The 12,037-nt window shown below is 32.8% G+C and overlaps 4 protein-coding genes across 14 annotated transcripts in view; 3 read left to right on the top strand and 1 right to left on the bottom strand.

Moving 5' to 3' along the window:
• The first annotated feature begins 418 nt into the window (after positions 1 to 418).
• Positions 419 to 2,874, top strand: LOC105463024. Of its 4 annotated transcripts, none has more exons than XM_011710030.1 (3): positions 419 to 547; positions 1,122 to 1,272; positions 1,360 to 2,874. In XM_011710030.1, exons 1-3 carry the CDS (start codon positions 523 to 525, stop codon positions 2,693 to 2,695), a joined length of 1,512 nt encoding a protein of 503 aa, XP_011708332.1. In that variant the 5' UTR covers positions 419 to 522; the 3' UTR covers positions 2,696 to 2,874. The 4 variants fall into 4 exon arrangements, with proteins under 4 accessions (XP_011708332.1, XP_011708331.1, XP_011708330.1 ...); XM_011710029.1 differs by having other exon boundaries at positions 1,122 to 2,308; positions 2,381 to 2,874; XM_011710028.1 differs by having other exon boundaries at positions 1,122 to 2,380; positions 2,432 to 2,874.
• Positions 2,875 to 2,978: 104 nt separating this feature from the next.
• Positions 2,979 to 5,901, bottom strand: LOC105463023 (nuclear cap-binding protein subunit 2). The gene is made up of 3 exons (XM_011710026.1): positions 5,619 to 5,901; positions 4,145 to 4,465; positions 2,979 to 3,459 (listed from the first exon to the last, which is right to left on the bottom strand). The coding sequence occupies exons 1-3, from the start codon at positions 5,688 to 5,690 to the stop codon at positions 3,355 to 3,357; spliced, it is 498 nt and encodes a 165-aa protein (XP_011708328.1). The 5' UTR covers positions 5,691 to 5,901; the 3' UTR covers positions 2,979 to 3,354.
• A 163-nt stretch (positions 5,902 to 6,064) lies between these two features.
• LOC105463022 lies at positions 6,065 to 10,614 on the top strand. Its single transcript, XM_011710024.1, has 5 exons — positions 6,065 to 6,138; positions 7,977 to 8,092; positions 8,466 to 8,598; positions 8,830 to 8,885; positions 10,413 to 10,614. The coding sequence occupies exons 1-5, from the start codon at positions 6,093 to 6,095 to the stop codon at positions 10,542 to 10,544; spliced, it is 483 nt and encodes a 160-aa protein (XP_011708326.1). The 5' UTR covers positions 6,065 to 6,092; the 3' UTR covers positions 10,545 to 10,614.
• A 102-nt stretch (positions 10,615 to 10,716) lies between these two features.
• LOC105463021 (MICOS complex subunit MIC27) overlaps positions 10,717 to 12,037 on the top strand; it is a 5,751-nt gene continuing 4,430 nt past the window's right edge. For 3 of the 8 annotated variants that reach the window (XM_011710018.1, XM_011710017.1, XM_011710016.1), the window contains exon 1: positions 10,852 to 10,992. In XM_011710018.1, coding sequence (XP_011708320.1) covers positions 10,852 to 10,992 — 141 coding nt within the window. The other 5 variants (XM_011710022.1, XM_011710023.1, XM_011710020.1 and 2 more) reach the window with 5 other exon arrangements.

Raw genomic sequence — 12,037 nt, 5'->3', positions numbered from 1 at the left:
TATATATAATTATATATGGAACTTTTTTTCCCGGGGAGATATCAGATATCTAAAATTGCAAACAGAATATATAATTTTGATCGTCTCTAACGAATTTTTGATAATTGATGTAGATATTATTGTTTACATAGATGATACATATATAGTCTACTGCATTTTACATGTGTAATGTAGTGTTATTAATTTAATTTACTATACGCGTAAATGCGATACCCAATTCTGCAATTTGAATATTATTAAGGAATTCCTTGATAAGGAAGATTATTCGAACGATGCGTTCTCACGGTAATTTTTCTTCACTCAACATCGATAGTGTCGATAATGTATCTTGATATCAATGTAGAATTTTTTAAATTTTCGGCCGAACGATGGCGCTTTCGCATTGGTATTCACGTTCACGCACGTGTATCATCTTACTTATCGACCTTGCGATGTGTTTACATACAGACATACTTGACTCTAACAAAAATATACGTGTGAAACTACTGCATTTCATTGGAATTATAAGAAAAATGGGACGGAATGTTTCTCGAGTTGCATAAAACATGTGAGTTTAAAAAAAGCTGATATTTGGGCGTGCATATCTAAATTTACTATATATTTATCTATGTTTATTCTCGTATCAATAGGATCAATAGTATCGATTTCATTGAAAATAACTGTAGTCAGTGAACGTTTTTAAGAGAAATTGAAATTCTTTTTAAATTAAGAGGTAAAGCTAAATAATGATGTTTTTGATTATTGACTGCGACTTTAAAATCAAATACTTTCATCTTTAACTCCATTCTAAATAGGACAAACCTTTGAAATCGACATAGTTTAGCTGCTGCTATAAAGAGTGTTTATATTAAAATTTTTTTATTTATCTACATTTATTCTTGTATCAATAGTTTCGATTTCATTGAAAATAACTGTAGTCAGTGAACATTTTTTTAAAAGAAATTGAAATTCTTTTTAAATTAAGAGATAAAGCTAAACAATGATGTTTTTGATTATTGACTGCGACTTTAAAAACAAATACTTTTATCTTTAACTCCTTTCTAAATAGGACAAACCTTTTAAATCGACATAGTTTAGCTGCTGCTATAAAGAGTGTTTATATTAAAATAATTTTTTTACAGATCGATTCCTGCATGTACCTTTTCGCTGCCTGAATGTCATGTCACCGCTTGACTTAAACAAGCTCAAGAAGAGGCCACTGGAGGCTTCGGAGCGACCCAAGAAAAAAGTAGACAGATTCGATGGATTGACGGAGGAGGAGATAGCCGAGAGGTATACACTGGAAGATTATCTGGAGATGAATCTGGATATAGTGTTTGTCGGAATCAATCCGAGTTTAACGGCAGCGCACCGCGGTAGGTACTACGCGGGTCCCGGCAATCACTTCTACAAGCTTCTGCACGAGTCCGGCCTGACGCCGAGAGCCGTCAGCTTCGAGGAGGACTACAAACTCCTGCGACACAGTATCGGCCTGACGAACATCGTAGCGCGCCCCACCAGATCCGCCGCGGATCTCAAACGGACCGAACTGAAGGAGGGTGCTGAAGTGGTGAGGGAAAAATTGGCATTGTACAAGCCCAGGATCGCGGTGTTCAATGGCAAGTGCATCTACGAGGTGTTCGCCAGCATCACCGCCAAGTCCGTGTTTCACTTTGGATTGCAGCCAGAGCGCATCGGTGAGCACACCGCGATCTGGGTGACGCCGTCGAGCAGCGCGCGATGCGCCAATTTCCCGAGGATGGTGGACAAGCTGCATTTCTACACGGCGCTGAAGAAATACCTGCGTCACCTGAAGGGCGAGATCACCGACGTCGATACGAAGGAATTCTCTTTTCAGACAGGCAGGCGGGTTGCGCACAGCACTTCTAAGATGTGGCGGCGCAAGAACGTCTCCACTTTTCTACACGGCGGTAGAGTTGTCAACAAAAATACGCTTTGCCCGAATGCATCCGAGGAGGATATCGCTTCGATTCGCACGGCGGAATTTCTAGTGGAAAAATCTAATCGCGAGAAATATGATAAAGACGAGGGAACGTCTGTCAGCGAGGAAACGTATAGTCGAGAAGACGTTGAAAGACAAGAATCGGTCGACGAAACTGTTGGGAAAGCTGAGAGGAGTACAAAGGAAACGGAAAAGCTTATGGATGATGTTGGTGATGAAATGATGATTGTCAACGGGTCAGAGACTAAAGAAATCTCCGATATTAATAGCGAAGAGGAAAAAAGTTGCGCCGTTGTGATTAACGATATTTTAAGTCACGAAAATAATGCAGACAATTTGGAAAATAATGGATGCACGTCTTCAAAGATTACTCGCCAAACTCCAGGAACCGAAAATAATGCAGACAATTTGGAAAATAACGAATGCACGTCTTCAAAGATTACTCGCAAAACTCCAGGAACCGAAAATAATGAATATACGTCTTCAAAGATTACTCGCAAAACTCCAGGAACCGAAAATAATGAATATACGTCTTCAAAGATTACTCGCAAAACTCCAGGAACCGAAAATAATGAGTATACGTCTTCAAAGATTTCTCGCAAAACTCCAGGAACCGAAAATAATTTGATAAACTGCAATCGAAGTGATACAGACTTTATGAGCTTAATCAAACAAAGACTGTCTCAGAAAAACAGTAGCAGTGATATCGTATCCACTACCTCAAGATCGAAATCTAATTCTAAAAGAAAATAAAATGATAAATATCAGTGATAACGATAAGTATTAGTGTGATTTCAAATTTCAATGATTTACCTGTTTTTACATTTTGATTGCATGTACATATGTCGTATTTTTTGTAACTTGAGATTTTGCTATCAAGATATTTATTATGTATAAAAATACAAACTGCAATTAAATCCCATAACAAAAGATATCTCTCCTTGTTACATTTTCTTGCTATAAGTGCTTAATAATCGCAATTCAGCGTAATCAATATAAGAAATGTTGAATTAATTTAAAAACTGATATTCATTTATTATATATAAAATAAATTTTATTGATTTTGTATTTGCAAGATTTGTTACATTAACTCAAGGAACGAATAACAAGGAAACATTGGTGAGGACATGTGTATAGAATTAGTCAAGTTTAACTGCAATTTCTTTGGTTCTGAACATTATTATGCAAAACGTTTGTCCAAAGTATCGAAAACTTTTTAATGATATATTATGAGCGTACCTCTACTATGTGAATCGATCTCTACTTATACTGCTGCTTAGTTTAAGCTTATCACCAAAACGTATTTACACTTAAAATTAATTACTTCAGTCACATATAATGAAATACGGATTGAACACTTGCACACGTGTGTGCATCATACAATGTCTCATTTACACATCTATTGAAAGATTTCACCGTCCAAATCCACCGTCGGAGAGAGACGTTACTTTCTGTTGTATTATTTTACCGTAGCCACCTCGTCCACTGTCAAAGTCAGATCGATATTCATCCCTCACCTAGAATATTAGAAATAATATTACATGTTAAATATATATCTCGTGCCTAAATTACTTTTACATGTAAGACATTCAAGATAAATAATAAAATATATATTATATAAAATTCAATTTAAATAAAACAAAAATTAGTTTAAAAAACGGCATTAAGAGTCAACAAGCAGAACTCGTTGAGTTAAAATTATTCATAAAATTATATTCAGAAAATTAGCGAATTTACATCCTCTTACATATCTCGTAGAGATGTAAGATGTAAATTTGCCAACTTTCTGAGTACAATTTCATAAAAAATTTTAACACAACGAGTTCTGTATGTTGACTCTTGACTCGTGGTGTTAAAATTTTTCATAAAATTATATTCAGAAAGTTGGCGAATTCAAATCTTACATATCTCGTAGAGATGTAAGATGTAAATTTGCCAACTTCCTGAGTACAATTTCATAAAAAATTTTAACGCAACGAGTTCTGTGTGTTAACTTTTGACTCGTGGCGTTAAAATTTTTCATAAAATTATATTCAGAAAGTTGGCGAATTCACATCTTACATATCTTGTAGAGATGCAAGATGTAAATTCGCTAACTTTCTGAATATAATTTTATGAAAAATTTTATTGCAACGAGTTCTGTTGATTCTCTTAATGCCCTTCTTTGACTAATTTTTGTGTTTTACATTAAAGATAAATTACCTGTCCTCCAGTTTTGCCACGACCGTATTGTCTACCCTCAATAAAGCCAGCGTCCCAATCAGTTCTGATTATTCGGTCGTCTAAACGAGTGCCATTTATGTATCTCATACAATTCTCGGCATCGGCTCTCAGATAATACTCGACGAAGCAGAAGCCACAGGGTGTCTTCTTGTACTTGTCCAGGCCCATAATGATGCGCCTTATGTCACCGCATTTGGTAAACAATTCATATATCTGTTCCTCGGTGGTGTAAAACGACAGATTGCCCACGTACAAAGTGGTGGAATTCCTTAGAAGTCTGTCCTGCTCAGCCCTTGTGCCCTACACGAAGGAAGAAAGATAAAGGGGGATGGATCAGTTATTTGCAGGGGTTAGTAAAATAACTGGTACAACTTATTTAAAATAATAAATATAAAATAGATTCCAGAAACTTATTTAAAATAAAATATCGCAGGGGAGCCAATAAAAAAACTGATAACTTAGTTAAAATGAAAAATATAAATTGATTCCAAAAACATATTTAAAATATTAAATATAAAATAGATCAAAAGAAGCTATTTAAAATAATAAATATTAAATAATTCTTTTAGTTTAAAGTACATATTTTAAATAATGTTATTTTAAATACGACCGATCCCTGATAAGAAGAAGTCGATAAAGTAACTGATATAACCTATTTAAAATAACAAATATAAAATAGATTCCAGAATTAAGATTTATTAAAAATGTTGGAAAATATAAAATAGATTCCAAAAACATATTTAAAATATTAAATATAAAAATATTAAATATTAAATATAGAAGCTATTTAAAATAATAAATACTAAATAACTCTTTTACTTTTTGTTATTTAAAATATACATTTCAAATAATATTATTTTAAATATGACCGATCCCTGATAAGCAGAAGTCAGTAAAGTAACTGATATAACTATTTAAAATAACAAACATAAAATAGATTCCAGAATTAAGATTTATTAAAAATGTTGGAAAATATAAAACGGATTCCAAAAACATATTTAAAATATAAAATAGAATAAGCTATTAAAAATAATAAATACTAAATAACTCCTTTACTTTTTGTTATTTAAAATACACATTTTAATAATGTTATTTTAAATACGACCCCTGATTATTTGTAGTTTTAAAAAAAATCTACTTATATCAGATACACATGTAATTTCAATGCAATTACACTGATCTCTTTCTCGAGCAATTTTTTAAATGTTGACTAACAATAAGCTTGTTCGCATTGCTTGAAATCCCCGAAAAATTTTCACCACTCCAAACGAGATAAATATTACCTATATATTCGGAGAAAATGAAAATTCTAAGTAAAAAAGCAACGCGAACAGATGTAATAATTATTAACTTAAAATTACAAACTATGCGAATGTAAGAAACATACAAAAGTAAGATGAACCAGATATAGTTGAGGTTTTGAGGTTAATTATAAATAAAAAAAAGGAAAAACCTTAAAATGTTGATCACGATAGGAGCTTAATTCGACTGACGGCGAGCTGTTTGTGCTTAATTTGACCGACATCTTCCACGATGTTCAAGTAGCTCAATTCCGCACTTCAAAAGAGTCAACTTCTGTCTGAAATCTAACGCATCTGCAAAATCCAAAGCAGAGAAAATAAAAGCGAACGTCGAGGCAGAGTAAACTCGAGAGCAGCCGGCAGTGTCTACTGTCTCTTTTGGCACACACAGCTTGTCTCTTTCGCCATGTATCAAAAATTGTAGCGACACCAACGGAGAGGAAATAAATTATCGCGAACGCACGTCAAGGGACTTTTTGCGATGAGTTTGCGAACGTGGCCGAGGTCTCACCGGCCAATCGACGTTCGCCTTTTGGACAAGACGGACGAATGGCGGTAGACGATTGGTTCTCGCACGTGCCACGCGTTCGGCGGCCGATATCAGCTGCGTTTACGAAAGGCGTGGGATGTTCTTTCGATTCTTCGACTCCATTGCGTGCGTGCATCGGCAGGGTGAGTGCGGATTTATTTTTGACGTATTGAGCGGTAATTCGCCCGGCGACGATCGAAATTCACGCGAACGCTTCACTCGCGTTTATTTATTAGCGATTCCTCGTTCAGTCCCTCGCGCTGAAATCCCTTATAATCCGAACAAGTCGTTCAGCATATGCGCGTGAATTTTAACCTAAAAACACGTTCGCGTGCCACCACGGGGTGAGACCTGGCCGTCAATTGTGTATCTCAGAATAAGGTGAAAAGTACAAAGGTGAAAAAATTTACTGCAATGTTTTTAATTTCGTTCGCCAATATCCAATGAATTTGCTCATTTTTGTAATTTTCACCTTGTTTCAAGATACACAATGGACCCCCTTGTGTCAGAGTATTTATAGGAGTGGTAGAAGGCATTGAATAAATTATCTGACCGGAGAAAATTACTCAAAAAAAATTATGTGCTATGGATATTATGCTTAGATTCTCAGCAGAATGAATGATTTAATCTTATGGGCTTTCTATCTCACTGATTGTGTATCTCGAAATAAGGAAAATTACAAAAATGAAAAAATTTACTGCAATATTTTTAATTTCGTTGGCCAATATCCAATGTGTTTACTCATTTTTGTAATTTTTCACCTTGTTTCAAGGTACACAATTGACCCCCTTGTGTCAGAGTATTTGTAGGAGTGGTGGAAGGCATTGAATAAATTATTGGATTGAAGAAAACTACTCAAAAAAAATTATGTGCTATGGATATTGTGCCGATTTGGGTTCTCAGCAGAATGAATGACTTTTAATTAGTTTTAATCTTATGGACTTTCTACTGTAGTAATAGACCAGAAGTTAAGAGCGAGTCAGTAATGTGTCATATGTCCATTTATAAACTCATTTCTACTAATATAGATTAACTTTAATCTCAGTTGAAAATTAAAGTTAATCTACATTGATAGATGTTTCCATCAATGTAGGTTAACTTTAATCTCGATTTAACTTATTTTTTGTCTTTTTCTAGTTCTAAGAATTAGAAGAAGATAAAGTCCTAAGAAGTCAGTAATCAGTGACTGCGTAGAAATGGCCAAATTTCATTTCCTACATTTGAAACTTACAGTGTTTTTGATTTGTTGACTCGACTTCGATTTGGAATCAATGGTCTGTTCTTTTTAACTGCGTTTCTTGCACAGTTTAGCTATTTTTTATGGCTAAAAATAACAGATCATTGACTCAGAGTTGGGTTGAGTCAACAAAATTGAAAACGCTATTAGATTGACTTCTGATCCATTATTAACAGTCTACTGTAGAAAACTTGCTAAAAATAACACAATGCTTTATGACCCAAATCCTTGTCTTTAGTAATGCACAATAATTGTCTTGTGTCTCACAATAAATGCCTTAAAAGTGTATCTGGAATTGATGTACATATGCAAACATACACAAGACAGTTATTGTGCATTCCTAAGGACCAAAACTTGGGTCGTATAACATTGTCTTAAGGTTATAAGTCAGTCATTCTACTATAAGAATCTCTTAATCCTATTGATTTCTTTTTATTTCAACTAAATACTTGTTTTGTAATAAATACGTACAAACTTACACAGAAAATTTTATATAAAAAATATAACTTTTAATTATAACTTAATATATTCTGTATCTGTAACTTACATACTTGAACATGTATGATTATACAGATTTACAAAGATTTTTTTATTAATATTAAAAGTGGGACATGCTAGATATTAAAATTAATAGTTATATAAATTTTTATTAAATAGTTGTTACACGAGAACTATATTAATTTCAATCAAGTAATATATTATAAAATAATTTTTATTAATTATTCAAAATTGTGTATTTTGCAGGGCTTTCGGTATATACAAAGAATATTGCATATACAAGCATCATGCAGCTGCAAATTCGTGGACAGGAAACAACTGTTGTTGAATGTGAAGATAATGAACAAATCAAGCATATAAAGGTATTGCTTTTTAAATAATATTATTTTAGTGCATAACATTTAATAACTGAATTTGTGTGATGATGGCCATGGATGTGTTTTTAAATATTACTTTGGTACATATAACATTTAACAACTGAATTTGCCTTTGGATAATAATGTCCATGGACATAGCATTAAAATGATAATCTAGCATTTGCTTGCCTTATAATGCTAGAACGAGCACTAATGCAAAAATAATGTGTAAATTTATGTGTAAAAGAGAAAGTTATTTTGCACTTTCACTTTTAATAAGTTTACTACAGTATTATTTTTATAATGTCTAAAAAAAATATAAACATATTAAAGAGAAAAAACTTGGAAAACATTAACAGTTTTGTTTAATTGTTTACAGGAAAGAATTGCGTGTCTGCAAAACATTGAAAATGAATTTAATCTTCATTGCAACGGAAGTTTATTGACAGATGAAATTTGTGTAAATGAACTTCCATCAGACGTACTTGAGTTGACTGTACCTTTACGGGGAGGTAAGTTAGTGGAAAATGTAGAAAATAAAATACACAAATTTAAATACACTTCATAAAAAGATATTTTAAAGCTTTGGATGTGGACAATTTGGAATTGTCAATTGTATTTACTATATAAATGTATTTGAGAAACACAAGATTTTTAAATATTATATTTATTATTGAAGAAAGGTGTACAAAAAAACGCAGATTGATTATAAAATAACTGTTTTTTGTTTTTTATTTTTTTAGGAAAGGTCCACGGTTCTTTGGCGCGCGCTGGCAAAGTGAAAGCTCAGACACCAAAGGTAAAGAGATCATTCTTCATTATTTAATTCAGGGTACTACCGGGTAAACCTAAAATTCTCAGGGAATTTTATTTTTATTCTTGAAAATCATGGATTCTCCTGGAATTTTATTGATACTCAGGGAAATTTTTTTAATCTTACTTTTAAATTTAATTTTATCCCTTTAAAAAGTAAATGTGGCCCCATATTAAAGGCTCCCGATATTGAGAGTTAATTTATTTTAAAATTGACATGTACTATATAAAGACTCTTCAATCTTAAAAACGATAATCCGGAAATAAATCAGGCATTAGCAAAAGTCTAATAACGCAGAACTTGATGCGTGAAACAATTTAATCTTCACCTATGTAATTATATCTCCATACAAAATCTTTCATTACGTTCGAAAAATTTTGTATGGAAATGTAACTATTGTACATATGAGAAGCTTAAGGGGTCTCACCACCCCTGAGAAAATTAAAAATGATACCTTAAGTTTGGGATTTTTTGTAGGTAAATGGACTTTATTTACTTAACTTTATTTAAAAGCTAGTTAGAAGACATTGTTGTATATATATAAAAAACTAAAAAAATATTTTTTTATTTTTCTTATGTCCAAAATAGCGGCGCACTGGCCTACACTTGCGGTATTCCTTTTTTTCTAGTGGTGTACAGAATTCCAGGCACATGATTTGGCCTTGAACAAAACATAAAGAATTTTCATTATCTACATATTAAAGACTATAGACGTACGCAGGGATTTTTCAAAATATTGATTTTTTTCAAAATGACTGCTGTTTTACGAAAGACTTGTATTGACAAAAATACGAACTTTTCGTAAAAGTAGCTGCCATTTCGAGAACAATCAATATTTTGAAAAATCCCTACGTACGTCTCTAGTCTTCAATATGTAGATAATAAAAATTCTTTGTTTTGCTCAAGGCCAAACCGTGTGCCTGGAATCCTGTACACCAATTTGAAAAAATAGAAAAAATAGAGTTTGCAAGTAGGCCATTGCGCTGCCATTTTGTGCATAAAAAAAATTTTTTTAAATATTTTTTTTGCTTTCTTATATATATACAGCAGTGTCCTCTAAACAGCTTTTAAATAAAGTTATCTATTTACCCACAAAAAAATCGCAAACTTAGATAATTTTAAGGCCTTAGGGGATGGTGAGACCCCTTAAATTGTTTTACACACCAAGTTTTATACGTTATTAGAACTCTTAGTGCCTAATTTATTTTAAAGCTGTATTGAGAAATTCTCTGATCTTACCTGGAATTTTGAATAAGATTCCTGGAAAATTCGGGAATTTCCAGGGAATTCTTTTGCGAAATTTGAGTACCCACTCTATAATTGAATTGAGTGTGCCAGGTTTATTATTTTCAAATGAGAAAACCTTAATTTTATTTATATTAAATGCAGTAATATGTGTGCTTGTGAAAAGAAATACATTTTGAAGCTTTGATCTCAATCTCTAATCTCATGAATTATGTCTATGTAAAATATAATACATATTTATACTAATATTAATGTATATTATATTAGGTTGAAAAGCAAGAGAAGAGCAAAAAGAAGACTGGCCGTGCTAAACGTCGCATTCAGTACAATCGCAGGTTTGTCAACGTCGTGCAAACCTTCGGCCGCCGACGTGGACCCAATGCAAACACAAATTCATAAGAAAAAAGGAATGTAATTACTATGCTATTTGTTACAATAAATTCGGATAAAATGCCATAATTAAAACATACCGAATGTGTATATTTTGTGATTGAAGATTACATGTGTCAAGTTAAACAGTCAATATATGTTAGCCTTTTTAATCGACGTCATGAGGTGCACTCTGAATTCGGCACAAGTTTTTCGAGAGAAAAAAAAAAGAAAAAAAAACCGAAGCTACGTTTCTGATCATGTAAGCCCAACCAAGGAGTTTCCGAGTTTACAGAATACATAAAAATACGAAAGTTGCATCCCAAAACACGACGGTATGAATGATGTTGTACACCAAATCCTGGAATTCACTATCGGGAACGTATTTGGTAGAGACATAACTTGCAGAGAACCCGTTCATCGTTGCGACGAATATCAGCCGGGTTCTTTGGTAGAACTGGGTAGAACCGGTATTAAAGTATGAAATAGATAAGACTTTCCGTAAGCTATCTATTCATGTTGATGTAAGGCTTCACAATCGTACGGAATAGTTAAATTGAATTTTTTATTATTCAATACGCCTGAGTAGAGAGATTTGAAAGTGTTTTAAACTTTTTGAAAAATCGCACTCTTAGAAATACCAATTAATTGTAAAGCGATACTTTGTGCAAATACAAACTTTAAAATTGAAATTCGCATCATGAAGAAAAATTGATTTCTTCCGTAAAATTGATGTAGATTTAATTAAAAGAAAATCTCATTCTTTTGTTTGTACAGAAAATTTTTGCAGATGGCGGTGACAAATTTTGTGTCATTAATGCAAAATTAAGTGCATTTTTTTTATGTACTAATTTTGATGCTTTTTAAAATAATTTCTATCTTCAAGCAACATATATATTTTTATGGCGAGTCCGAAATTTGTATAAAGTAAGTGCAAAATGTTATCCGATAAAAATCTTTAATTTCTAGAAAAACTAATGTGTGATAAAAAAAGAAAATTCCATTTTATTATCAGAATTCCGTGTTTTTGAATTAATTGTGACGGCGTGAACGCAGTTCTAGATATTGAGTTATCCTAGCTTATTCGTCTCCTCAAAATATGGCTTTGGTAGGGTTAGGGTATTACGTGGTTTTGCGTCTTCTGCTAATCGGATCGGTTGACAAGATTTTGTAAAAGTTTTAGAACAGTTTATACGATTAGTTCACATTAATGCGCCACAACAGACGTAATTTGTATATCAAATTTTCACATAATTTACAATAAGTTTTCGTGAGAGGCGTGAGAACAATGGTAATTATGTGGTATTATCAGGGTTGGGAAGTAACTTCGTTACTTGTAACGAAGTTACAGTTACAGTTACTTTTTTTCAATAACTGTAACTTAACTTTGTTACTTTCTTTCCTTGTGTAACTTAACTTGCATGTATGCCAAATGCAGGGTTGGGAAGCAACTCGTTACTTGTAACGAAGTTACAGTTACTTTTTTTCAATAACTGTAACTTAACTTCCTGTCTCTTATACAC

This window comes from Wasmannia auropunctata, unplaced genomic scaffold (assembly GCF_000956235.1).
Source record: "Wasmannia auropunctata unplaced genomic scaffold, wasmannia.A_1.0 LD336092.1, whole genome shotgun sequence".
NCBI classification, from domain to species: Eukaryota; Metazoa; Arthropoda; class Insecta; order Hymenoptera; family Formicidae; genus Wasmannia; species Wasmannia auropunctata.
This window is presented reverse-complemented; position numbering and strand designations above follow the sequence as displayed.

What these genes read in the sequence shown, in the direction of transcription:
- LOC105463024 (XM_011710027.1), top strand. Translation starts at nt 523, where the DNA reads ATGTTTCTCGAGTTGCATAAAACAT. An exon ending in TCTCGAGTTGCATAAAACAT is followed by an intron (nt 548 to 1,121) that starts GTGAGTTTAAAA and finishes ATTTTTTTACAG; the next exon opens with ATCGATTCCTGCATGTACCT.
- LOC105463023 (XM_011710026.1), bottom strand. Translation starts at nt 5,690, where the DNA reads ATGTCGGTCAAATTAAGCACAAACAGCTCGCCGTCAGTCGAATTAAGC. An exon ending in ATCGTGATCAACATTTTAAG is followed by an intron (nt 4,466 to 5,618) that starts GTTTTTCCTTTT and finishes TCCTTCGTGTAG; the next exon opens with GGCACAAGGGCTGAGCAGGA. An exon ending in GTGGCAAAACTGGAGGACAG is followed by an intron (nt 3,460 to 4,144) that starts GTAATTTATCTT and finishes CTAATATTCTAG; the next exon opens with GTGAGGGATGAATATCGATC.
- LOC105463022 (XM_011710024.1), top strand. Translation starts at nt 6,093, where the DNA reads ATGTTCTTTCGATTCTTCGACTCCATTGCGTGCGTGCATCGGCAGG. An exon ending in TGCGTGCGTGCATCGGCAGG is followed by an intron (nt 6,139 to 7,976) that starts GTGAGTGCGGAT and finishes TGTATTTTGCAG; the next exon opens with GGCTTTCGGTATATACAAAG. An exon ending in AACAAATCAAGCATATAAAG is followed by an intron (nt 8,093 to 8,465) that starts GTATTGCTTTTT and finishes AATTGTTTACAG; the next exon opens with GAAAGAATTGCGTGTCTGCA.